We start from the raw sequence: 27,947 nt of genomic DNA, 5'->3' as shown, positions 1-27,947 counted from the left end.
TTATACTTCTGATGTGGTGCTAACGGTAGGCGGGGAGGGGAGAGGGACCGGATGGGAAATGATACTAAACAACGACGATAGTAACAGACAATATACTGGAGGTATGAACGAAGCAAGGATTTCAAGGAGATGTTATCCAGAATTATGTGTCCATATGATCCTATGTTTTGTTGTATATATGGAATGATAGTGTGCACGATATTTTGTACATAGGGAAATCATGTATATGGTTCAGTGGATAGGGTATTGAAAAGTAACAGGTTTAGTACATGTTATAAGTGATAGATGTAGTGTACAAAGCATTTGGCAACATATGCCTCAAGTATTATACAAAGTGGGGATTCATGAGTTAAGGGGTTCTGTAGTTTGTTGCGCTAACAGTGCTGTTAGCTATAGCACATTGCTTAGTCGGAATCCCATGATTGGTCTTCATAGTTTATAGCGTTGGTGGATGAGTCTGTGTCAGGATGATGATGTTGTTTATCTGCAATGAATGAGGAATAATTTGGTTCAGTGTCACCTACTCTGTTATTTGTGAAGATTGGAAGAGTGAGGTGCATTAGTATGATTACCTTGTGCTCGGGATGTTGCTTCTATGTCATCACCTGTTAAATGAAAGCAAAATTTTAGAGCCTATGTAACGATATTTTTGGTGGATGTGGTGTTATGAGAATATGGTTGTTTACCTGAGTATGTAAATGCTTCATGTCGACGGTATCTCCTATTAATGATAAAGTAAAAGATACTGAGATGTACGAAAGGCTTCCTTATTTTGCATTTATTTTCCAGAATATGTTTGCTGGCTATTATTGTTAAATGATACTGAATTTAGTGTACATACCTCCATGCAAAGATGATACCGGGTTGTTGGGTGGTGAAGCGAGCGGGTGGAGCATGTCTTATGTGTAGATATCGTATATCATACTGATCAGATACTGAGGAGATTATCACTGGTAGTTTGTTTGGCGAGTGCTATGTGTGCTATCTGAGGTATAAGAGTTTGTGATCCATAGACATTGACCGAATATGTTAGTGTTGCTGGTTGTCGGCAGGCGTCGGCGAGCAACAGAGGCAAGAAAAGGAGAACAAAACGCAAGACACGAACCGGCAGGAGGAAACAAGGAAGCTGAGTCAAAAAAACAGAGAAGCAGCCGCACACAGCAAGTGTCTGGCAGCATGCTATTGCGACACGGATGCATGGAGAAAGTACTTTGCACAATAACAAGATATCTGCTTAAATCTAGCCGTCAAAACAAGGATCAAACGGTGCGGAAAAGTTGAGGTAACGTGGCTAGCGTGCCTACTCAGGAACCTGTTCCCAATTGAAGAAGTGAACGAGTTCCACAGCCCAATCGTAAAATCCCAAAAGTTAATAGCAGGATCAAAGCAAAATCCAATAGCTAAAACATGTCAATTGTTTTTCCCAACAAATCCGTATATATAACATATACATAAACAACAAATCTCTTTTCCCTGTGTACCCAGTTTTTTTTACTTTTTACTACATTTTTCTAAATTCATCTCGAATTCACAAAATATCAAAATTAATGCATTGTCGCTTCCAACAAAACAACCGCTTTTGAAGATCGTTTCCCTAAATGATATTAGAAGAAGTTCAACCATGGGACGACTTTGACCAAAATTGTGAAGAAAAATAATCATATGATTTGCGTGTGACATGTGCCATTCTTTAGGTGAATGACATTAACCAATATCATTTTAGTTAAATGAAATTAGGTTTCTTATTCTAAAATAAGGAAAACTTATATGCACATTTAGTTGATATGAAACCAGGCTATAGCCCAATAGAAAATCAAATATTTTTCTATTATTATAGGTCATAAATACTATCAGCAGGAAGAGATGAGATATATAAGATTGAAAAGCATCATAACAATACATAGCAATGCAACAAATTAAATAAGTTTACAAATGAAGTATAACTTAGTTTTATCTATTTTCACTTCCTAATATGATATTCGTCGATCTATTTTCAAACACAAACATGCTTATAAGTTATGACCAACTGTGCTTATTCAACAACAAAAAAAGATGAACAAAATAGAAAAGATTGTTATGTGATGGTTGGGTTGACTCTGTTCTTTTTATCTATTGAGTTAATAGACTCCCATGCTATTAAACTATTTTAGACTTTGAGTCCGATATCTATGGTCCATTAGTCTTGACTTTTAGGGCGTCCGCAATGGTGTTCAAATCGCTAGCTATTTGATCTCTAAGAAGAATATTATTGGTTTTGAATGACAATTTGTAAATAGCTAGCTTAGAAAGTCGCTAGCTATTAGGAAGTCACTAGGTACTGTGGAGAGTATTGTGAGAGAGTTATTTATAAAAATTGTGTTAAATTAGTTATTTATGAGTCGCTATCTATTAGGAAGTCGCTAGCTATTTGATCTCTCTCCTCGATAGCCAATGAGAATGCTACTTTTTTATTATTTTTATACGTTATCTCGCTAGCTATTTGTAAAGTGCTATTGAAAATCAATAGAATTCCTTTGATAACTATTGCGGATGGCCTTATGGATCGGACCAACTTCCCAATAGATCGACCCGACGTATTCTCATTTTCTCATTTATAAGCAAGATAGTGGCAGCAATGGGAGAGAAATGCGAAGCAGTTAAATATGGAGAGTGATGTCACGTGGAGAGCAGAGATAGAAGGTAAAGATCATTGTTTTCGGCATGAATCTAAGCATACGCTTGACCAGATTCGTATCTAAAGCAACAGTCTTTTTAAGATAGAGAGAGTAGAATGTGCTAGCTGACTCAGCCATGTGATAGAGCTCCGACAAAGGTTCAGCTGGTCAATAAGGTCGCATCTCGTTAGGCTTCGGATAAAAAGTGTTTCGACATGCACCTTAGGACGCTCACACTTTAGACTCTATGATAGAGTCTACATTGTGAGTGCCCTAAATAAGACTTGGAGTCTTATTTTTTCTACCTCTTTCTTCAATAAATATGCTGCCACATCAGTAAAATACCATAAATAATATGTAATTAATTGTCTTAGACTCTGTAATAGAGTCTTACATTGTGAGTGCCCTTATTATGCATCAGCGCTGGAGCTCGGGTGAACGTCAATGTCACCAGGCCTAGATCCCCCAATGGTTGTACTACCACATGTCATTGACTTTAATCAAACCTATATTGAAAAACGTACAAGTGGCTGAGGATGGGTTTGGTAGGGATCTAGATTCTTGTAAAAATGTTTCAGATTTAGATTTTCTTAATAAATATTTCGAAAGATAAATTAGAATCACTATATGAAACCGTTTGGCTATTAGACTAGATTCGGATTCATAAGGAAAAAATATCTTCTTCTTAAAAATATAAAACAAAATATGTTTCCAAAAAATCTATATTTTATATGTGAAAAACAACTTGAATACAACTCATTCTAATATATTGCACTAAAAAGGGTTATGATAAAAAGAAGTAAAATTGATAGCATGTAGACGAGAGAAAAAAGAAACGGACTGAAACATTTCAGGCTTATCCCATTTGGTGGCGTTTCTTGTGATTCTAGGAAGGATCGGAATTGATCCAAGCAGCCAAACGGCCCCTGAATTTGAACAGCTTTGACATATTAGAGATTTTGGGTTTTAGAGTTTCACGTTGGAAATCGTCAATCGAACTCACCTTATGGGCAAAAACATATTTGGAAAAAAAAAACCAAAAAAAAAAAGCTAACGCCGTCAACTCCAGTTGGCGATCAGCGGCGGAACTCCCTGAGCCAACCTCCGCCGCCCTGCCCGGCTGCCCCTCTCGGTAACCCTTGGATTCTGAATTTCTGACTCTGATCTCTGATGGGAGGTTACAAAACCAAAGTCGGACTCGTGCTCTGCATCCCTATCACTCCCCCGTCTCCTTACCTCCGCGGCCGACAGGATGCAAGGTTCGCATCTGCGGAGAATGGCTTTCTCAAGAGAATTGGTTGCTGAATTAGCCGCTTGGTGTTTTTCTTGGTTTCAGGGGAGGATCGCGTGGTACCGGTGTACGCATCGGGAACCCAGGTCAGTATGATCGCCTCATCGTCCCGTTTTGGTGTATTTGCCTCTGCACTGTTCTAGATTAGAAATTAGTATATGGATTCTCGGGAGGTGGCTGTACTGTAATCCATAAACAGGAAATATATGAAGCGAAACATCATGTTGCATCCTCGATTTGTCACTCTGAATATGTATGTATATACAGGTTCTCCAAAAGCTACAGGAGAAATGGGAATCCACCAAACAAGGTTACCCAGCAATGTACTCCAGTGTCGTTGGCGGCATCATACTTGATCCATCGATGATGGTGATCCCGATTGACGATCACATGGTTCACAGAGGACATGGCGTTTTCGACACTGCTACCATTTCTGATGGGTTGACTGTCCTCTCTGCTCTGCTCATCCATTTTATCTCATTTCTGAATCTTCTGATGATATACAGTGGTACGATATCCTGTCTGAATTCTGAAAAATGACATTTGGTTTCTGTGACTGTGAGCAGCTACTTGTACGAACTGGATTCTCACCTGGACCGGCTCCTCGTTTCTGCATCCAAAGCAAAGATCGATCCGCCATTCCCGCGCGAGACGCTGCGCAACATACTTCTCCAGATGACTGCAGCCTCCGGATGCAAGAACGGCTCAATCAAGTACTGGCTGAGTGCCGGCCCCGGCGACTTCCTGGTGTCGCCAAAGGGCTGCACGGGGTCCGCGTTCTACGCCGTCGTCGCCGCCGCCGCTGGCGGCTATCGGCACAAGGATGGTGGCGTCAAGGCGATCACAGCCACCGTGCCCATGAAGCACCCATTTTTCGCGGGCATAAAGAGCGTCAACTACCTCCCGAACGCACTGGCCATGGCCGAAGCCGAAGAGCGAGGCGCGTTCGCGTCGGTCTGGGTCGACGAGGACGGGTACGTCGCTGAGGGCCCGACCATGAACGTCGCGTTCGTCACCACGGGCGGCGACCTGGTGCTGCCGGCGTTCGACAGGGTCCTCAGCGGGTGCACGGCGAAGCGGGTCCTCGCGCTGGCGCCCGAGCTGGTTGGAGCCGGCCTGCTGAGGAGTGTCCGGGACGCAAGGATTTCTGCCGATGAGGCAAGGCAGTGCGCCGAGATGATGTTTCTTGGGAGCGGGCTGCCGTTGCTGCCGGTCGTCGAATGGGACGGCAAACCAGTTGGGGATGGTAATGTTGCATGCAGTTCAGGATTATCTGCTAGATAGAATGCACTTACAGTATTGACATTGGTGGATACAGTTGTTTCATGATGCAGCAGAGATCCATCTATATCGATTAATTTCTTGTTTCTTGATGATGCAGGAAGAGTTGGGAGAATTAGTCTTGCCCTGTCTGATATGCTCTGGGACGACATCAAGTCTGGTCCAGATAGGATTCCCGTTCCATACAGTTGACGAGAGACGATGATCATACTCTTCTGGTAGATGAAACAAGTATGAATGTCAGGGGTTTCTATATACACTTCATCATTAATCAATAATAAGTATACAAACGGAGCTGTATTATATTTTTGCCTTTTTCAAGTGCCTGATTTCTTCGAGGACAAAAGTACACTTTTTTGTTGTTTTTGTTTCGTTTTCTTTTAGATACCGAATAAGGTCGATGCTTCTGGAGCAGAAGAGATTAGTCGGAACAGAATTGATATCCATGTATTTTCATCCATGACAAGAAATATCTCTCTTAAAGAAGACCCAGACGACATGCATGACTGCTAATAAGGCACTGCTTTGAAGTGATTGCTTGTCTAATGTCCTTATATATGAAGTAAATCAGGAGCTGCAGATACAGCTTACTGTGGAAGAAGTGCAGCCCAACATGCTGACACGATCAAATTCGTATGCTCAATATTTTGGTCCGGTTTGGTTCTCCTTGCTAAATTTTACCTAGCTAAAAATATTTTAGCTACTCTTGGGTGACTAATAGAACTAAACTATTTTAGCTCTTTTTAGTTAATGTGTATGGAACTTTAGCTACTAAAGTGACTAAAGTTTAGCTAGCTAAAATTTAGCAAGGGGAACCAAAGAGGGCCTTTCTCATCCTCTCTCTCTCTTAATGGTTTGTTTGAAACGAAATTTTGCAGAAATCGCACAAGAATTTCACAGGAAAACGACAGGAACAGAAATTTTTTCCCTCATTTTCTCATGGTACCTGGGCTTTCCTTTGTATTCTAGTTTGGGCTTGGTTTACGCGTGGCCCAAACACATGAGCTTTGTCAAGCCCAACGGGCTGAATAAATTGAATAGCTGTCGTCTCTGCGGTGCTTAAGGACATGGACAAGGATTAATGTCAATTCTAGTCCAAATTTTGTGTCTTCTGTATAATCTTGCTTGTCCCTAAAAACAATTCTAAGAGTCTTTATAAAATCTTTATTTAAGGAGACATTTAATGAATGGGTTCTCTAATCTCTAGTTTTTATTCTATACTTCCTCCGTTTCATTAAAAAAAGCCATTCTAGGAATGGACACGAAAGCCAATAAAAATGGTAAAAGACTAAGATACCCCCTACATTCTGTCATCTTCCCTTCTCCATTCACATCCAGATGTGAGTAGTCTCCATTACAACCGTCGTGCCAAGCCTGTGCTCGCCTTGCCGCTGCCCCAGGCAACACTAGAGAGGACGTGGCCATCGATTCGCTCGACATTGGGCATCGTCACGGAGACCGTGATCCACCCGCTTGCTAGCGGCCACCCCGTCCCACCAAACCCTAGGACTCCGGCTCCTTCCCATCCGCGGAGGTCGAATTCGAGCTATTTGAATTCTAAAGTTGTTTTAAGTTAAACTTTTAAAAATTTAATTAAATTTCTAAAAAAACTCTAAGATTTATAATACCAATACCATAAGATTTATCATAGAATATATTTTCATAATACTTATTTTATGTCACAGATATTAATACTCTTTTCTATAAAGTTGGTCGAACTTAAAAAAATTTGACTGACACGAATTCTAAGAGTTGAAGCTTTCGGGGACAGAGAAAGTGTTAAATAAAAATATGGTAAATAGTTAGTATATTAGTATTTGATTCTATACGTGTCCGATCCATCTCTTTTCCGCCTTTACATCTGTAGACTGCTCATTGACTCCTATCACTAGTTCACATCCAAAGCCATTTTTCTCGCCTTTTGGTTTTGGATGACAAGAATTAATCTGATGTTCGAGACAGAGAACTACTAGCAAGTAGTAGTGTGTTGTATTGTGTTATATTTTAGTACCCCCTCTATCTCTGAAAGCTGCAACTTCTAGAATTGTTATAAGTCAAATTTCTAAAATTTTGACTAAATTTATAGAAAAAAACGTTAAGATTTAGTACCAAATTTTATCATAGAATATATTTTTATAGGATACTCATTTTATGTCATAGATATTGATGTTTTTTTATAAAGTTGATCAAAGTTAAAAAAAAAATGACTGGCATGAATTCTAAGAGTTGAAGCTTTAAGAGATAATACAAAATAGAGCCATAGAGACGACGATTGATCTACACAAGTAGACTAAATAATAAGTGGAAAACGGAATGGAATACCCCATGGTAATTAAAATAAAATAGAAGCCGGTTTGTTGCTCATGTGACGAGTTCACTCTGGACAAACAAAACAAAACCTTGAGACCCTGGCGCGTGCACTGTGGCCAGCACAGCAGCCATCATGCTCCGTGACGGCGAGAAGATGATTATTGATTGCCGCACACCCGCACGGGCGCCGCACTCGTTGGCAGGCGGCAGAGACAGACACGGGCGGACGCGCGGGTGGACCACGACCACCCGATGCATGCATTTCCGGGGGTCGTGGGGCTACCAGTGCCCGCCCCAGCACGCGAGCCCGATCGACTTTAGTTAGTGTCACGGGCGCCGCGGTAAAGCTGGAAGCATCCAAGCGCATGGCCATTGCCGGACGCTACGGCCAAGCGCTCGTCGCCAATCGCCATGCCCGACACCAGCAGCCACCAATCTCGGGTCGTCCTCCCACCTGCCTCCGTTCCGCGGTGAGCACGCCGGTCGGCCGATGCACGCGCATGCATGCCGTCCTCCGGTGTCCTGACTCCTGACTCTAGACTCGTCGTCCCATGTACCTTGAAGTAACACGCGGATCGTATAGTGTATATATATCATGCATGCTAGCCTGTAAAAGTTAGGCCCGATTGTCGTCGTTTGCTGCAGGAACATTCAGGGCTACTTTAGTTTCCAAAAAGATTTCCCGTCACATCGAATCTTGCGGTACATACATAAAACATTAAATATAGATAAAAATAAAAACTAATTATACAGTTTGCCTATAAATCGCGAGACGAATTTTTTAACTCTAGTTAGTCTATAATATTGGACAATATTTGACACAAATAAATGAAAATGCTACAGTAACCAAATCTAAAAACTTTCGCCAACTAAACCAGGCCTCAGAAAACAGAAGAATTTGTGCTTTGCGCTCTTGGGCCTTGGCAGGCTCAGAACCGCATCGCAAAGGGGAAAGGCTGGTTTTTTATATTCAAACAAAAGAAACAAGAATCGAGACCGACTCGACTCTGTTGGGTTGATCTCTATCTCTGACCCAGCCCAACGGCTGGAGCCAGATCCCCTTTGACCAAGCCCTGATCGGGGGCACTCAACCACCCATTGGAGTGGTGGGGCCCCTGGCGCGCTGCACTATAAGTATAGAAGGTGGGGGCCGCAAGCAAGACAGAGGAGTTCGCGACTGAACGACTGACCCCACTCGACTCAAACCCTAGAGCCATCCGATCCGGCCTGTGCAGCAGCGTCGGGAAGTGCCACCACGCCGCCGTCCTCCTACGAAGTGCGGACCCGATGGCCGACGTGATCTACACCGCCATGGACGCAGCGATGGTCTAATCCTATCCCCTAAACCTCTCTGTTTTCTCTCTGTGTAGTAGATCTAGTGCATACAAGTGCAGTTGCACTACCTATGTTCATTTGCTATATTTATTGTACTCGAATCACGATCTATTCTACTGCTAGATGATACTAAACCTCTATCAATGGTACCAGAGCCAATCTAGCATGTAGATTGAATTTGGGATTCACCCGCGAGACAAGCACGAGAAAAGCAAAAGAAAAGGGGAATTATTACCAAATCCCTAACCCTAGCACAGAACCAGTGGCCCAAACCCTAAAGATCCAGATCGGGGAGGGGAATAGAAAACCCTAACCCTAAAGCAAAGGGAAAGGGCGACCCTACCTGGGGCCCGTCCATCCCGGCCTCGCCACAGGCCGTCACCATGGCCGGCGGGGCGGACAGCCGAGCCAAATCGCGAAGAGCACATAGCCAGTGCGGGGGGCGCGCGTAGTACAAGGCACCGTCGTCAAGCGACTCGACGGCGGCGCGCTCAGCCATGGGCGAGCGCGCGCGCCGGCGAGGAGCTTCACGGCGGCACCGTCTCCTTTTCTTCATCCGACGAGCCATTTTGGTCGGTCATGTTGACCAACCAGAAAAGCAAAGAGGGAGGAGAGGGAGATAGAGCAGAACGCCGCGAGGAACGGTGGAGACGTCCGCCGCAGCCTCAACGGCGAGCCGCCGACCGGCAGCTCGGCGAGTTTCGCCACCGCCGCCGCCGTCACAGAGAAGAGAGAGAGCGTAGAGAGAGAAGCAAAGAAATGAGAGCTAGGGTTTCAGGGGCTGGCCGGCTTGGGGGCTGTTTTGTTCACACGAGATTGAAGGACGGCCGTCGGATGCAATCCAACGGCCGAGATCGGCCAGGATCGCACTGGGCCACTTTTGGCCCAGGCGGGATGGGGGTTTCCCGGCCCAGGCCCAAGTTGCGGCCTGGGCGCGGGGGGCGCCTGCGCGCGGCTCGGCCATGGGCCGTTTTGGTTTCATGGGCCGAAAATCACAGAGCCAAGCAAGAAGAAAAAAAAAAGCCCTGCGCTGCTGGGCCAGCGCCCGAGCTGGACCGCAAGAGGTCTGGGCCAAATGTTTGGCCACGGCCCGTTTAAGCACAGTAACTCCTTTTTTATATATATATTCTATTTAATTTTCAGAAGCATTTAAATATTTGTTTTGCTCAGTTTTGAATTCTATTTAATTTGCACCAACGTGTATATTAATTAGAAAGCACAGTCAGCAAGTTATGCTTCTGAAAATAGCAAGTAAATTAATGTTTTTCCGCTGCGCAAGTTATAGTTTTAATTCTCATATTAAATTGAACCAACGGGATATTTAATTTGAGAAGCCGAGTTTTCAAGCGCAGAATTCTTTGTAATATTGTTAATTTTTGACCAACGTCAATAATAACAATATTGCAAATTCCAAGTTACAGCAAGTTACGATTCTAGCAAGTTAATTTACGTTTTCCGCTGCGCAAGACATTTTAGTTCTCTTATTAAATTGAACCAACGGGATATTTAATTCCAGAAGCAAGGTTTGAAGCCCAGAAATCTTTTTTGTAATATTGTTATTTTTTGACCAACGTTAAAAATAGCAATATTGCAAATGCCAAGTTCCAATTTTAAGCATTTATTCTATTTTGCCCAACGGTGATTAGATTTCATGCAGCGAGTTAATTTTTGTATATCTTAATTTTGACCAACGTTAAATTAAGATATTCAATTATTCTACCAAGTTTTAAATGTTGGTGTTCTCACCATCTTCTCATTATTATTTCAGAGGAAGTGATGCACTTCATTAGTGCAATCCCCAAGCAAGAGAATACCTCGAGAAAGTGCAGAATCAGTTCAATGCCTAGACAAAGGAATTTACATGATGTATTTTATGTTCCCTCTCAGCAAAGATGATTGTAAGCTACAGTTAAATAATAAATGTGTGGGTCTTGCCTTCCGACAAGACAAACTTTATTTATTATCTATGCCTGAGAATGTGAATGCTGAATGTAATAACGCTAAGAATGCAATACCCGCAGATGCTAGCAAGAAAAGAAAGAGAATTGATTCCTCATCGAAATTATGGCACTGTCGCTTAGGCCACATTTCGAGGGGGAGAATAGAACGCTTAGTCAAAGAATCAATCCTCCCACCACTAGAACTCTCAGAGTTAGAGTAATGCGTCGATTGCATTAAAGGCAAGTTAGTAAAGAACATAAAGAAAGGCGCTAAGCGAAGCACGGGAGTACTAGAATTGATCCACACAGACATCTGTGGACCTTTTCCAGTGACATCTGTGGATGGTTTTGATTCCTTCATCACATTCACAGATGACTACTCTCGTTTTGGATATATCTATCCAATCAAAGAACGCTCAGAAGCTTTAGACAAATTTAAGATATTCAAGGCTGAGGTTGAAAACCAACTAGACAGAAAAATCAAAGTAGTAAGATCTGACCGTGGGGGGAGTACTACGGTCGACATACCCCTTATGGACAAGTTCCTGGACCTTTTGCAAGGTTCTTACAGGAAAATGGCATAGTAGCCCAGTATTCAATGCCAGGGGACCCTCAGCAGAATGGAGTAGCAGAAAGGCGTAACCGTACTCTAATGGATATGGTGCGCAGCATGATGAGCTACTCCACTCTGCCATTGAGTCTATGGATGGAGGCCTTAAAAACCGCCATTCATATTCTCAACAGAGTTCCAAGCAAGTCAGTACTTAAAACCCCGTATGAGTTGTGGACCGGCAGGAAACCCTCAGTTAACCATCTGCGTATCTGGGGGAGCCCCGCTGAAGCAAAAGTGTTTAACCCAAACATAGGAAAGCTAGACCCCAAAACAGTAAGTTGTCATTTTATTGGCTATCCAGAAAAGTCGAAAGGTTATCGTTTCTACTGCCCTGGTAGACATACCAAGTTTGTGGAAACGAGACACGCTAGTTTTCTAGAAGATCAGATGATCAGGGGGAGCAAGGCAGCGCGAGAAATTAACCTTGAAGAGAAGCGGGTGTTCGTGCCCATTCCCATGGTGCAAGAACCCTACTTTACGCTGCCCGTTGTTGTTGGATCTACACCAGTAGTGACAACACCTGCTGCTTTTTCGCCTATGGCCAATTTGGAACCTGTCCCTCAGGAGCCGAATGAACCCATAGTTGAAGAACAGCAGCCCCAACAAGAGCAACCTCAAGAAGAAATGCCAGTAGCAGAAACCTCTGGTAGACCTCAAAGAGCGAGAAAGTCTCCATGAGGAGCACCGAAGCATCTAAGTAGCAAGAAGCCATGGAAGATGAATTAAAGTCTATGAGTACCAATAAAGTTTGGGACCTAGAGGAAATTTCTGAAGGAGCCAAAACAGTAGGCTGCAAATGGGTCTACAAGGTGAAACGTGACTCCAAAGGGAACATAGAAAGGTACAAAAGCAAGACTGGTAGCCAAGGGTTTTACTCAGCGAGAAGGGATAGATTATAATGAAACATTCTCTCCCGTCTCAAGCAAGGACTCTTTTAGAATCATAATGGCCCTAGTGGCACATTTTGATCTAGAATTGCATCAAATGGATGTGAAGACAGCTTTCCTCAATGGGGATCTAGAAGAAAGAGTATACATGGCACAACCGAAAGGTTTTGTTGTGACAGGCAAATAAAGAATGGGCTGTCGCCTGAAGAAATCCATTTATGGATTAAAGCAAGCATCCAGACAGTGGTATTTGAAGTTTGATAAGACAATCAGAAAGTTTGGGTTTAAAGAGAACGTTGAGGACAATTGCGTATATGCAAAGTTTAAGAATGGGAAATACATTTTCCTAGTACTGTATGTAGATGACATTCTACTAGCCAGTAGTGATGTCACTCTACTACAGGAAACCAAGAGATTTTTGTCCTCAAATTTCGATATGAAAGATTTAGGTGAAGCTTATTTTGTCTTGGGCATAAAGATTCACCGAGATTGAAGTCGAGGGGTATTGGGATTGTCCCAAGAGGCATATGTAGAGGAAGTATTGAAGAAATTCAATATGCACAAGTGTAGACCTTCACCTGCTCCTATTGTAAAAGGTGACAAGTATGGGGAACATCAATGTCCCAAGAGCAAGTTCGAGCGCGATCGCATGCAAGTCGTTCCATACGCTTCAGCTGTCGGAAGCTTACAGTATGCTCAAGTGTGCACACGCCCAGACCTGGCTTTTATGACCGGGCTAGTTGGTAGATATCAAAGTAATCCAAGTATGGAACACTGGAATCTGTAAAGAAAGTCTTAAGATACTTACAAGGCACGAAAGGGCTCATGTTAACCTATAGAAGATCTGATGACCTACAAATAGTAGGGTATTCAGATTCTGATTACGCGGGAGATGATAGAAAGTCTACGTCAGGGTACATATTCACTCTCGCGCAAGGAGCCATATCATGGAAGAGCTCAAAACAAACAATAGTCACTGCATCGTCCACAATGTATGGTGAGTTTATTGCTTGTTATGAGGCATCAGGACAGGTGAATTGGCTTAAGAAATTTATACTCAGTTTAGAGGTGGTCGACAGCATCGATAAACCACTAAAGTTGTATTGTGACAACGAGCCAGTAGTGTTGTATGCTCACAACAATAAGTCAAGCAATGCCACCAGGCACATTGACATAAAATATTATGTTGTGAAGGATAAAATCTGGGATCACGTCATAAGTCTTGAACATATAAGCACAGAAAAGATGCTAGCGGATCCGCTTACAAAAGGCTTACCGCCCAATATGTTCAGAGAACATATAGCCGGCATGGGTTTAAGGGAAAGCCTGTGATTCCCGAATAGCAAGGGGCCCAAGGCAAGAATTTATCTCTAAACAGAAAAGTGTTTGTGGCTGTCTAATCTAACAGTAATAACTGTTAAGATGAAACATGCTCAATACACTAATTTGTGATGAGGTGAGTTAACCAAGCGAAAGAGCATAGATGAGATCAAGGAGGAGAATGTTGGGTTGATCTCTATCTCTGACCCAGCCCAACGGCTGGAGCCAGATCCCCTTTGACCAAGCCCTGATCGGGGGCACTCAACCACCCATTGGAGTGGTGGGGCCCCTGGCGCGCTGCACTATAAGTATAGAAGGTGGGGGCCGCAAGCAAGACAGAGGAGTTCGCGACTGAACGACTGACCCCACTCGACTCAAACCCTAGAGCCATCCGATCCGGCCTGTGCAGCAGCGTCGGGAAGTGCCACCACGCCGCCGTCCTCCTACGAAGTGCGGACCCGATGGCCGACGTGATCTACACCGCCATGGACGCAGCGATGGTCTAATCCTATCCCCTAAACCTCTCTGTTTTCTCTCTGTGTAGTAGATCTAGTGCATACAAGTACAGTTGCACTACCTATGTTCATTTGCTATATTTATTGTACTCGAATCCCGATCTATTCTACTGCTAGATGATACTAAACCTCTATCAGACTCGAATGGATCGGATCATTCACTGGACTGTGCATGCATGAGTCCACCGGCACGGCAAGCATGGTAGCGTGTCCATGGAGTGGAGTCCAGGACCGGAAGGAAGCGCCCGTCGCCATCCACAAACAAGGACGTTTACCCTCTCGCTCTCACCGACGCACTAGTCCTCACTCCTCACTCGAGGCTGCTGGGCGGCTGGCATCATCACTGCTACTAGTGGTACGTGAATTAGCTGCAGCTCTACAACTATAAGGCCAGCTGCGTTTGTGCCTTGCCGGCTGGGACGACAAAAGTAAGGCCTGCCAGAGACCAATGGGTTTCCGCGGTGGTTTCAGGCCGCTCGTGACGTTGGTCCTCCTGTGCCTGTGCGCCTCGCGCCTCTGCTCCTTGTCCCATGCCAAGAGGACGCCGCGGCCTACGCCTACTCCAGCGAAGAAGCCACCGCCATCGTCGCCGTCCCAGCAGAGCCCGCCGCCGCCGGCCTCGTATCCGCCTCTCCCCGTCCGGGCGGTGTGCCTCGGCGGTTGGCTCGTCACCGAAGGCTGGATACTGCCATCCCTCTTCGACGGCATCCCCAACAAAGATCTCCTGGTACGTTACTCCTACGTGCCTGCTAGTGGCCGGCTTCGTTCCTTCCTCGTACGTCTTGGTCACCGTATCCAACAATATGCGTGCAGGATGGCACGCAGGTGCAGTTCAAGTCGGCGCTGAGGAAGACGTACCTGACGGCGGACCAGGGCGGCGGCGGCGCCGTGGTGGCCAACCGGACGCAGGCCTCCGACTGGGAGACCTTCAAGGTCCGACGACGCTAGCTGCGGCCACTTGAAATTCCAACTACGTACGCCGCGTCGTCGTCGGCCCCAGCCGTACGTCACTTTTATTTAATTAATAATACATGAAAAGATGAATATAATGCAGCTGTGGAGGATGAACGAGACGACGTTCAACTTCCGGACTTCTGGCAACCAGTTCGTGGGCATCGGCGCCAGCGACGGCCTCATCGTCGCGACGGCCACCACGCCGACCCTGCCGGAGACGTTCCAGATAGTGCGCTGCCCCTTCGACAAGAACAGGGTCCGGATCAAGGCAGCCAACGGCTACTTCGTCCAGGTAATAAATCAGTGAATAGTAATTTTAACTATAATTTTTTAATAAGTAAATAGACTGTCGTGTGTCCGGTGTCATGCTCACATATAAGGCCTTGTTTAGTTCTGAAACTTTTTTGGTTTTCGGTATTATAACAATTTCATTTTTATTTAACAAATATTGTTCAATCATAGAGTAATTAGGCTTAAAAAATCCGTCCTGTAATGTACCATTTGTTTTTGTTTTTGTCTATATTTAATACTCTATGTATGTTTCGTAAGATTTGATACGACAGAAGCCTAAAGTAGCATGTGCCACGAAAAAAGAAAAAATCCCAGCAGAAACCAGTTTCTCTCTAGTGTCTAGTGTAGTGTAGTCGAGTTGTCACTGCATGCAGGGCCCAGCTGCAGAAAAGTCTCATCCGTACAGTGGCTAGATTGTAGTAATTGGTTATTGGCCGCCACGACCACGAGAGGCGATGTGGCGTGACCATTGGGGCTCTAGTACACTTTAGTGGCTGCACGCCAACTATCCAACATCACAAGATATATAAACACGTTGATGGACTCTCCGTTTCAATTTACTGTACGCAGGCAATAGCAACCGGCGAAGTGATAGCGGACTACGGTGAACCCACACGGTGGTCCGACTTCGACGCGTCGGTCTTCCTGATGACCAAGGTTGGGGAGCAGCTGCAAGGGGAGTACCAGCTCTGCAACGGATACGGCACCGACAAGGCCACGCCACTGCTCAGGGTACTGTTTGGTATAGCTGAGCTGTTTTTTTTCAAACACTTATTTACAAAACAGTTTTATAAATAAAGTTACTTTTTTCTCTTTTCACAAAAACATAAATGGGATGAAGTTAAAAAAAATAGCTTATTGAAGCTCTCTCTCCCTCATTTCTTTCTTCCATTTATGTAAGAAGTAGTTGGTGAAACTATTTTATTAAATACTTTTTTTAAAATAGTTTAACTTTATTTAGAAAATTGCTCATGCTTCACTAGTGAAGTTGAGCTGTGCCAAACAAGACCTAAAACTGAATCTTAGGGCCCACCTGGACTCTTCTGTTGACAGGTGGGACCCACTCGCGTCGACTGCGACTCGTCGTGTCTTGATCGACGCACTGGTCAGTGCAGAATGATGCACAGACTACGATCCTACCGGCTTTAGTTTCGTTTGTATTAGAAAAGGTCCTTGTCGTCGCCTGTTTTGTTGCGGTGTACCGTGACCTCTCATGTCTGCATCCATGTGTGTCGATCGGGAGATGGGAACAAAGAATTTCGGCGACTATATTTTGGACTGCCTGGTCAGTTTGCATTCTGGGTTTGGATGCAACCCAAGTAACACCAAACATGTGACCGTTGGCCGCGCTTGTGAGGCTGAGGCATGCTATCACATGCCTCCACCATGTAGCTCTGCCGTCTGTAGTACATGTGAGTTTGTGACTGACGTCACGGGCCTGTTTAGATTTGAGATGAAAAATTTTTGAATGTCGCATCGGATATGTCGAAAGAATGTCGGGAGGGATTTTTTGAAACTAATAAAAAAACAAATTACATAGCTCGTTAGGAAACTGTAAGACAAATCTATTAAGCATAATTAATCTGTCATTAGCACATGTGGGTTACTGTAGCACTTAAGGCTAATCATGGATTAATTAGGCTTAAAAGATTCGTCTCGCGATTTTTAACCAAACTATGTAATTAGTTTATTTTTTTATCTACATTTAATGTTCCATGCATGTGTCCAAAGATTCGATGGGATGGATGAAAATTTTTTAGTATATAACGCAGTGGACTAAAACATGACAGCCTAGCAATTTTAGTATTGCACATAAAAAAATCCATCTGACATGTTTACAGCTTCTCTTCTGTTCCCACACATACACGTTCTAGAGTCACGCCCTGTTTAGTTTCCATAAAAAAAAATTCATTCAATCACATCAAATATTTAGACACATACATAAAATATTAAATATAAATTAAAAAAAATAAATAATTACATAATTTGTAGGTATTTTATGAGACAAATCTTTTAAGTCTAATTAGTCTATAGTTAAACATTAATTAATATAGTTACAAATGTACTATAAATACTTAAAAACTTTTCTTTTCGCGAACTAAACAAGGCACTCCTCACTAAACAAAGGCACTCCTCTTCTATCCGTAATAAATTAAACATGCGCATGCAAACTTTGTTATTAGAAATCTGCAACCGTAGAGTATTATCAAATAAGCGGGTGTTTGGGACTACTCCGCTCCATGTTTTTCAGCTCCGCTCCACATTTTTTGGCCAAACGGTTTCAGCTCCACACACTTAGTTCGAGGAAAAAAGGTGGAGTTGTGAGAGCACCTAAAAAAGTACTCCACAAACTCTAGTTTTTTGTGGAGCTGCTCCATGGTGGAGTTTATAGAGCAGTTCCAAACACCCCCTAAAAATGACGACAAAAACATCATAATGTATCTTTTTGTCCTTGGCCATTAAGAGTGTGTTTGGTTCTCGTATTAGATCTGGCTTGGCTAGCTAGCTAAGCCAAGACAAGTCAATTCATACCTGGCTTTAACAGTGCAAGCGACAGTTGTTTGGTTTGGTTTGTCTGCCTTAACTATGTATGGTTTCTCTAGATTATGTTTGGTTGTTTGGTTTGTTTCACATAGAATTACCTCGTTTTTTAGCTAGTAAGGTTACCACTTGAAACATTTTAGCAAATAGGTAGACTAAATATGGTAAGTTTTAGGCTCCTCTAGCCTTACTTATTAACTTCTTTAATTCTATGTTCAACCCTGACCTCTCGGAATGGTCACCTCACCCCGAAATCTCACATTGAGCCACGTCGCCTGTAGTAGACTAAATATTGGAAGGAAAAGCAGCCTTGTGAGTTGTGACCTTGCAATTCTCCCAAAGAAACAAAGTACTATAGAAATTCATAATAGAGATAGCTGGAAAGTGTCTATAGAGGCGGTTTTGTCAGCCGCCTTTACTTTTCCGCCTCTATAAATCAGTGATGTGTCCAGACGACTCTAGTAAGGCCAGTCTCAATGCATAGTTTCATGACACAGTTACCAAGACTATAAACTAGGTAACCGAGCCACATGAGTTTCATGGGGATGAAACTCATCTCTCATCTGGTGAAACTCCTTCATTTAATGACCCTGCCAAGTCAGTAATTTTGCTTATGTGGCACCCTATTTAATGTGCATGACACTCCCATAAAACATGCATTGAGACTGGCCTAATAGTATTTTGAGGCGGCTACTTTTTATGTGCATGGGTAGTTATTTCAAGTCCACTAACAACAGTAACATAGGCCTGGTAAGGTGATGTTTTAATAATAATGTAGTATATGTTTGGCTTGGCATGCAGGACCATTGGAGCACCTACATAGTTGAGGACGATTTCAAGTTCTTTGCATCAAGTGGGCTGACTGCAGTGAGGATCCCAGTAGGATGGTGGATCGCTAGTGACCCCAACCCTCCTGCTCCATACGTCGGAGGTTCCCTCCAAGCCCTGGACAACGCCTTCAAATGGGCAGAGTACGTAATAAGCCTTCAGAGTTAGCCCTCTCTCCCTATAGATTAATTAGATTCCCTACATAGTTGCCTTCAAATGTTCAGTTTATATACACTCCTACATATATTATGAGTTGTTGGTTACTGATTCTGCTAATCTACTTGGACAGGAAGTACAAGCTGGGTGTCATCATTGACTTGCACGCTGCTCCCGGATCACAGAACCCCTGGGAGCACAGCTCCTCCAGAGACGGCACGCAGGAATGGGGAACAACAGATGCCAACATTGCGCAGACGGTGCAAGTCATCGATTTCCTCGCATCCAGGTCACACAAAGACGTCCACATTCATCACTTCATTCAGCACCATATTCATATCGGCAACAAGATTCTGATCCGTTTGCTGCTGAAATTTTTACAGGTACGCGACGAGCTCGAGCCTGTTTGCCGTGGAGCTGATGAACGAGCCGCTGGCGCCTGGAGCGACACTGGACAGCCTCACCAAGTACTACCGCGACGGCTACGACGCCGTCCGGAAGCACTCGCCGACGGCCTACGTGGTCATGTCCAACCGCCTGTCGTCGGGGAACTCCACGGAGCTTCTCCAGTTCGCCAGCGGGCTCCAGGGCGCGGTCATCGACGTGCATTACTACACCGTGTTCAACAGGATGTTCAACAACTTCACCGTGCAGCAGAACATCGACTTCATCAGGACCAACTTCTCCGGCGAGCTCACCACCGTCACCACCCACAATGGCCCGCTCACCTTCGTTGGTAAGTCAAATTAAACACCCAAAATGGGCTCCGGTTTTCCTACTACAGTGTTACTTTTTTTTTGCAGCATCATTATGAGAAGCACACTGTATTCTAGTGCGTTGCTTTTTTTTTAAAAAAAAAAGAAGAAACAGAGGGAAAATCTCGTGCCTTGCTTTGTGCAGGAGAGTGGGTTGCGGAGTGGAAGGTGCCAAACGCAACTAAGGAAGAGTACCAGAAGTACGCAACGGCGCAGATGAATGTGTATGGACAGGCCACGTTTGGATGGTCCTATTGGACTGCCAAGAATGCCAACAACCATTGGGATCTCGAGTGGATGATTAAAAATGGATACATCTCATTGAAAGGCTAGGACAAAAAACCAACATGTTTCTAGTCTTTGGGATTTATTTATAAGTAAGTTTGGAGGCAAATACGTTCTCTTAAATTGTAGTCTATTGACGTCAAATTAGGAAACAGGGGAGCCGGAGATATATTGTAATTAATTAAGGCGAAGTTCGTGCTATGAACAATGTTGATTCTTATGTACTTGAGCAAACCGCTGTGCCTATCGCGTTGGGGATATTTAACTTGTTGCTGTCTTTATGCATGTCGCCTCTTCATTTGCTAGTTTTACATGATAACCTATATATCTGCTTCCAGAGATAGTACAACTATAGTTGGCCATACAGCCCGTGGCCTGTTGGCCCGGCCCGAGGCACCAGGCTGTGCCTGGGCCGCCACCGTGGCCCGTGGCACGGCTCAGACACGGCCCGATGGCCCAGTGCTTAATTAATGGCTTAGTAAAAAATATATCTTTTTAATTAAAAAAAGAAAATGTAGGTCTGTTGGTCCATTTCTCCATCCTGAGTGCCCTGTTAAGAAATGTAGTCTGCTAAGTCTAAAAAAAGAAAATATAGGTCTGCTACTAGCCTAGACGACCTTGGCTTGGTGGCCCGCCGTGCCTTCGGGCCGGCCCGACGGCTCACGGTCCGTGCCTTGGGCCATACCCCCGGCACGAGGCACGGTGATGGCATGGCTCGACGGCACAGCGCGGCCCGAGGCAGGCACGGTATGGCATGGCACGTCGGACCACCACGGCCCGATGGCCATCTATAAGTACAACATGTTAGCTATTTTTCTGAGGTGGACGCCACATGCGACAGCCAGCATCACGCTCCTGGAAACCACCCATACCCATGCAAAAGTTCCTATTTACTCTCTCTATTCTAAATTATAAGTCATTCAAAAATCTTGAAGAGTCAAAATCTTAAGTTTAACTTAAAGTATAGAGAAAAATACTAAAATTTGTAACATCAAGTGAGTATACTATGCAAATATAATTAAGAAAGAATCTAATGATACTTAGTTGACATCATAATAATAATTATTTTATTATATAAATTTAGTCAAATTTATAATAGTTTGACTCTTAAAGATTCTGGAATGACTTATAATTTGGGATGGAAAAAGTATTTCTTTGTCCCACCTGTACAGACGTGAAATGACACACCTTGGTTTTAGTACCAGTATTGTCTTATGGTTCTAATAAGGATTATTGGCCCACATATGGATTCACAACCACTGGAGCAAAACCTACAGCGAATAGCATAGTATAGCATGCAATCAGTTGGCCACTAACCGAGTTATCAATCCACTCAGGACTTGGGGGGTGCTATAGTACGTGACCAAGTTCTGAATCGGATTACAATGTACCACCCTCTGGGCTCTGTCCTAAATTAGATGTCGTTTTATCTTTAGAGTATCTCCAAGAGTTTGACAAAATTGAATTAGAAAATCTTGTGATTTGGCAACTCTCTAAAATATATGGTAAGTGAAATAAATAGGCTCTCCAATAGTTTATTATTTTTACTTAGTAAAATTAAAAAAAAAGATCCAGAACTTGATCGGATCCATCTGTTTTCAACCGAATATTTGGCTGCTCTCTACGAGACGCTCCTGCCTAGGCGCCGCGAGAATCATCGCAGCCGTGAAGGGCGCCGCCGACGCAGTCCTTTTGTCCATCGCGTGCAGAGACAAGCCAGCCAGCCAGGAATCTCACATCAAGACGGCCAGCTCGTCGCGTGCAGACAAGCAGTGCCGGAGCCAAGATTTTACAGGTGGGTATTCCACGTATAAAAAATTTTCAATGCATATGTGCAATAGTAATAGGGGACAAAATCAATACAAAATTGATCCTGATGCACAACTCAAGTAGTACATATAATTTTCTTAAAATATATGCTAGGTAAAATATTTGTTTATCCTGGTAACAAGGCATCAGACAAAGTGAGCCTAGTGTCGTCACTGGTAATAATCAAAGTATATATAAATTCTTTATCTATGTTACAAGAACACAATGCAACATTTCTTAAAAAAAAACTAGAACGCAACAAAAAGAAGAAGAAAACGAAACCTTCAATTCTTACTTTAAAGAATAAAAAATGGATGTGGGATCTTTGTGTTCACCTTGTTGTTGCTTCAAGCCGTATATTAGTCGTATATAAGAAAGGCGTTGAGGAGGAGCCGTATATGAGAAAGCCTACAAAGACCACTGACCGCCGCCACCGCTAGAGGAATGCCGTCGATGGGGTTTCTTTCTGATGAGTTCATGGGCTGCCGCTACTAGTTGTTCTACTAGGTGTCGAGGGTATCGGTAAGGGGTACCCTCAGCGATGCGCATTATGAGATTGCCCATACGAAGGTTGGGACCCCCAATTCGACGCCTTAATCTTACTTACGCGCCGCCAACGACGGTCGCAGCCTCGAATACGGAAATAGCGTCGAGCGAATCGGTCAGGGCTCGAGCAACGACTACCGTCGAAGACGGAAGCGGGCTCGAGCGAACCGAGAGGCGTCGAGCGTTAGGACACTGTCCGCCGCCTGACGCGCGCACGCGGGCGGGAGCATTAAATGCATCTGACGTTTCCCACCTAACAACCGGGTCACGGAAGGCGTGATAGGGAACAAGCTTCTGTCCCATCGTTCTTTTTGCAGCCTTCCCACCGAACGACCCAGGGTGCGTCAGGACGCGGGAAACGAGGATGGAACGTCTAATCGGGACCCCCTCGAGACACCCAAGGTCAGCGCTCCGGATGTCAGCCTATTACGCGGCGCCCGACCCTCGACCGAACGAGGTCCCTTCCCGGGGACAAGTCGGGCATCGACTGACAACACCACAGCTGCTCCGCCGGATCCGCCACCATACCATACGAGCATGCGATCTCAGAACCAGCACAAGGCGGCTGGCAGGGCAGCACGCAGGAGCACGCGTAATCATCACCAAGCTATCAAGATGGGACGGCTCGAGGCCATGACGTACGGAAGCCTCGAGTAGGTCAGCGCTCCATGCGGCTATCGATCCCTACTCTAATATCTATGCATGTACCCTTTGTCTCTCCTTGGAGCTATAAAAGGAGGGACTCAGGAATAGAAGAGGGACACATCACAACGCAAGAACACACACGTAGTAGAGCGACACATTTCATTCCACGCTTGTATTCGCCCCTGTACAAGCACTTAGGTGCAAGATAATACAAACTCTCTCCCCCCGCTGGACGTAGGGCCTTCTCTTGCCCGAACCAGGATAAATCTCTGTGTCTTCTTGCATCACCATCCGGAAAGGGGAGCACGCATACAAATTTACTCGTTGGTGTGACCCCCCCCCCGGGGAAAAACACCGACACTAGGCTTAGAGCAACTTCAAGAGTTTAACTATTCTTGTTGCTTGTGCTATTTCATAATTTGTATAGCAAAAAGTAGACTCCAACTAATATGCTATCTAATTTTGTAAAATAGGAAGTTCGCTTTCTCTTGATTTTCGGTGGCTATATATAGCTTATTACAGACGCTAACTATAAGACTTTGTAAAGTAACAATTGTTGTAGATCTCTTCTTTTTTTAAGAAATTTTCTATTCGACAAAATACCTAAACAATAGAATTTGACAATTAATTTTAGCCAGACTATTGGAGTTGCCCTTATGGGCTACATATTTGCAACATTCAACAAACTAACATATATACTGATTATATATGTGTGTATATATACATATATTTGTGTTTGTCACAAAAATCATGGGTATTCCATGGAATACAGGGGCATACCCCTGGCGCCGCCCATGCAGACAAGTCCGTAGCTCTCTTCTACTCGGTCAGGAATCTCACACTCCCATCGGGTCGTGTGCGTGAAGGTTCTTGGAATATTGATGTTTGGTTGATGTTGTTTGGATATTTATTTAGGTTGTTCATATTGCGTTACATTTCTCGATTAGAAATCATGCTTGGGAAGAGATCCTTTTTCAAAGACAGTTGCAGGATCGCGTGTGTGACCATGTATACAACGGAGCGCAGCGAGCAGCAGCCTGTAGTACAAGTATTCATGCCATATAGTCGGGACTCGTTTAGTTCCGAAAAAATTTCGGATTTCGGCACTGTAGCACTTTCGTTTGTTTGTGACAAATATTATTCAATTATAGACTAACTAGGATCAAAAGATTCGTCTCGTGATTTACACCTAAACTGTGTAATTAGTTTTTGTTTTCGTCTATATTTAATGCTTCATGCAAATACTACAAGATTCGATGTGACGAGAAATCTTGAAAACTTTTTGGTTTTAGAGTGAACTAAACAAGGCCTCGTACGGGCATACGGCCCTTGGCTTGCCGTGTGTGTCTATGTGCATACGCTAGATTCGGACGTTTCCTATCTTCCCTTAAGAATCATGTGTGTCTTGCCTGTCATCTCCGTGTCCTCCGGACTGTGATCTGCTGATTCTTTTGGCCACTGGCACTACGGTAAGTAATTACTAGAGTTCAGTTATCAGTTATAGGAACTTAGAGATAGGGGCACATGGCTTGATCTAATTTTCAATTCTCATATTTAAATATTATATTGTAGGACCCTTAGTGTCTTGCTTGCACAAGGGTCCTAGAAATTGTTAAGACGGCCTTGGCCAGCAGCATACATGCAAGATCGTGTTCGGCCATGTCCTTGAGAGGAGCGCAGCCAGCATACATGCAAGATTGGAAGAGACTACAATTACCAAGTTGATTGCTCAATCTGTTGGAGACTACAATTTCTTGTTTTGCCAAATTTTTAAGGATAGCAATTCCATTTAGCAAACTCTTGGAGATGCTCTTATATACATAGCTTTTTGCTATGTATCTAGATAAATAATATGTCTATATAATAAAAATTGTGTATTCGGAAAAGCCAAAATAATTTATAAATTAGAACAGAGTGAGTATTTCTTATATAGGACACTAGCCTTCGATCCACTTAGGAAAACAAAGTACCACACGAACTAATTATAGATTAGTTGAGATTAGGCTCCTTGTGGTGAAATCTGCCTATACGGGTTCAAATCCTCGACTTGGCATGAGTACTCGAATTTTTCTGAATTTATGGTGCTATGCTTTTAGTGGTAGGGATGTCTCCGTTAACATTGAGGTGTCTGTGGTGACTTCGTGAATCTCGTGATCTACCAGCTCAGTCCTTCAGAGATGCTCATAAGAATAAGTTTTGCGTATATGTTTATATTAGTGAGTGTGCGTGTGTTATGAGTGTCTACATTATATCATGTAATTCTAAAAAAGGTTATGGTATGCCATAGAGTATTTTTTTGAGTAAAATACACTGGCGGCCCTTTAACTTGTCAGCCTGTGCCACTTTGGTCCATGAATTTGCAAACCCGAAAAAATGACCTCTGAACTTGTCCGCCTGTGCCACTTTGGTACATGAACTTGCAAACGCGAAAAAGTGCCTCCTGAACTTGTCGACCTGTGCCACCTTGGTCCATGAACATGTAAATACGAAAATAACACCAGCTGCATGGCACTGTTCTGCCACGTGGCCGCCTCTGGTAGGCCATGCATGACACCGTTTATGGTGTTGACATCAGCGATGGTATCAACACTTCTTTTTTAATTTACAAAATTGATATATTTTTATTCGTAGTGTCAAGTATATCAAATAATATATCAATTCGTAGCATTTATTAATTAAAAGAGATAATTTTAAAACAAGCAAAAGTTATCTGTTTTCTAGGTTTCATATTTTTCCTAGGCAGAGTACATCATGAAGAGGCTACACAAAACATTTCATGAATTTAGCATTTCACTAATAATTAGTTATGAAATAAACAAATATTTGTGGACGCGTTGAAAAAGCCTTTACACGCATGGACCAAAGAGGCACAGGCCGACAAGTTCAGGGGCCACTGTTTTGCGTTTGCAAGTTCATGGACCAAAGTGGCACAGGCGGACAAGTTCAGATGTCACTTTTTCGGGTTTGCAAGTTCATGGACCAAAGTGGCACATGCTGACAAGTTAAAGGACCGCTAGTGTATTTTACTTATTTTTTTTAAGCTGCAGACAGGTTGAAATTTTAAAAACAAATGATTAAGGCCTTCCCCTTTCTTTATGTCCAAGTGTCTGCTAGTGGGCTGAGAAATCTATGCTGCAAAACGGTCCCAAAGGTTAACATGCCCCAAGCCCAAACAAAACCCCACCTCTCAGACACACCCCGGCCGGCGCCGCCTCCGCCTCCGCCTCCGCTACCCTCACCACTGCGCACCACATCCTCGCGGCAGTAGCAGGCGGTGACGCCCCGGCGACCCCAATGGCGGCAGACTGGTCGTGGGCGCGCAGGGCGTGGGAGAAGTGGGCCGCGAAGCATGTCGGCCCCTCTGGTATTCTCTCGTGCCCCTCGTCTTTTTGCTTCTTCAAGCTCCCTGTATCGCTCGATTTCTAAATGACTGACGTGCTCTCGCAGGGAAGCCAATCCAGGCCGCACTGCTGCTCAACAACGACCCCTCCGGGCCATCTCGGCTCCTTCCCGTTGTGTGAGTCTTTTCCCCTTCCTCAGATCATTTTTGTTTTACCTTTTTCATGGTATAGCTACCAGTGGCCACTGTTACCTCTAATTGTTGCCTGTACCGATTTGTTGGACATGTAGAATCTGTTAGCGATTGCATTTGTGGATCACAACAATTCTGCAATTGATGAATATCACTAGGATTTATGTATGTTTTTTTTGCTCTGAAATTTATGGAAGATAAATAAATAGTTACTACGGTTGCCATTTTTACATTTTTATGCTTTATACCTTCCTTATGGCCATATGGTTACAAGAGAGATTCAATATAGGATTTTTGGATATAATCCCCTGTAACTGAAGGAATATTGGTTGGATGTCGAGTTGTGCAATGAATGAATGAATCAGATATCCGAAGGGGATCTCTATGACATGTTGTTGTTTTTGAAGATCAGAAATACCCTGTTGGTTATGATCCATGAATGCTGAAGTTTGTGTAGCTGAAAATTTACAGAAAATCTTTTTCCTCTGTCCAGAGCAGAGCAAGAGAGAACACAACTTTCAGCTCTTGATATGCAACCATTCCTGGACTTTGTCAAGAGGGGCAATCTGCAGACTGAATTCTTCTCCGTTGGGCCAAACCAATGTGAGTGTTCCACATGCTGAATTTATTTTTATTTATATAACTTGTCAAATGGATTGTCATTGCTGTGGCCAGCAATTTGTAACAGAAAGTTATGATTTGTAGATTTGGTCACCTCAATCCATGAAAACTGGTTTTGTGCCCGTTGTGTTAACAGCATAAAGTCAGGAGGTGAAGGAGTAATAGTTATGCAGATTGGAGCTTACTTGTTAGTCTCTATGTATGTACCTTTTCTTTAACATCCAATTCATGGAAACTGGTTACCATATTTTCTTACATATTGTTACTATTAAGTTCTGTTCTTTATAAGAAACTATTTAACTCACACTGGTTTCTTAATGCATAGGTATGATGGTTCTCTTGCTTCGGCTTCACAAGCAATGGTGGCTGCTGATCAGTTTGCCATTCAGTTTAACCGGAGGAGTCACTAATTTCCAGTATAATTTCATGAGTGATGTTGACCCATAATTTGTTATTGTTTGGGATCATAGTGCTAAAATGCAGTAGATGACCTTTGTAACTTGCAATGTACTATTTTCTTGGGTCTGTAGTTATGCTAATGTAATAGCCAATATTGGTTGTTATACTGATGTTCCTAGTGTGAGGCTGAAGAAGCTCATGTTGAATTTGTGTTTCCAAAGCATTCAAAAGCTTAAAAGGGACATTTGTTTTGTAGCCTATTTCTATGTCAGTTCATGCAAAACTGTAGAAGATTTGAAATCCTTTGATTGAGAAAAATGTATATAGAAAAATATTACATATGTGTCAGGCTAAAATATGACTGTAATGAGACCTGAATTGAAAAGAAAAGAAGTTGTTGATATTAAGTTGTGTTCATTCCCTTCAATGCTATTTGAGT

The 27,947-nt window shown here is 43.5% G+C and overlaps 3 protein-coding genes across 3 annotated transcripts; all 3 read left to right on the top strand.

Moving 5' to 3' along the window:
* Positions 3,773 to 5,742, top strand: LOC8066657 (D-amino-acid transaminase, chloroplastic). The gene is made up of 5 exons (XM_002440804.2): positions 3,773 to 3,913; positions 3,991 to 4,031; positions 4,213 to 4,385; positions 4,512 to 5,191; positions 5,327 to 5,742. The coding sequence occupies exons 1-5, from the start codon at positions 3,907 to 3,909 to the stop codon at positions 5,416 to 5,418; spliced, it is 993 nt and encodes a 330-aa protein (XP_002440849.1). The 5' UTR covers positions 3,773 to 3,906; the 3' UTR covers positions 5,419 to 5,742.
* On the top strand, positions 14,304 to 20,241 carry LOC8066656 (probable glucan 1,3-beta-glucosidase A). Its single transcript, XM_002440803.2, has 8 exons — positions 14,304 to 14,873; positions 14,960 to 15,079; positions 15,201 to 15,392; positions 15,962 to 16,123; positions 18,734 to 18,903; positions 19,050 to 19,205; positions 19,300 to 19,652; positions 19,817 to 20,241. Exons 1-8 carry the CDS (start codon positions 14,595 to 14,597, stop codon positions 20,002 to 20,004), a joined length of 1,620 nt encoding a protein of 539 aa, XP_002440848.1. The 5' UTR covers positions 14,304 to 14,594; the 3' UTR covers positions 20,005 to 20,241.
* Positions 26,120 to 27,849, top strand: LOC8066655. Its single transcript, XM_002440802.2, has 5 exons — positions 26,120 to 26,320; positions 26,404 to 26,473; positions 26,982 to 27,091; positions 27,194 to 27,308; positions 27,435 to 27,849. The coding sequence occupies exons 1-5, from the start codon at positions 26,251 to 26,253 to the stop codon at positions 27,517 to 27,519; spliced, it is 450 nt and encodes a 149-aa protein (XP_002440847.1). The 5' UTR covers positions 26,120 to 26,250; the 3' UTR covers positions 27,520 to 27,849.

This window comes from Sorghum bicolor, chromosome 9, assembly GCF_000003195.3.
Source record: "Sorghum bicolor cultivar BTx623 chromosome 9, Sorghum_bicolor_NCBIv3, whole genome shotgun sequence".
NCBI classification, from domain to species: Eukaryota; Viridiplantae; Streptophyta; class Magnoliopsida; order Poales; family Poaceae; genus Sorghum; species Sorghum bicolor.
The sequence above is the reverse complement of the archived record's forward strand: the minus strand, read 5'-3'. Positions and strand labels throughout refer to the sequence as shown.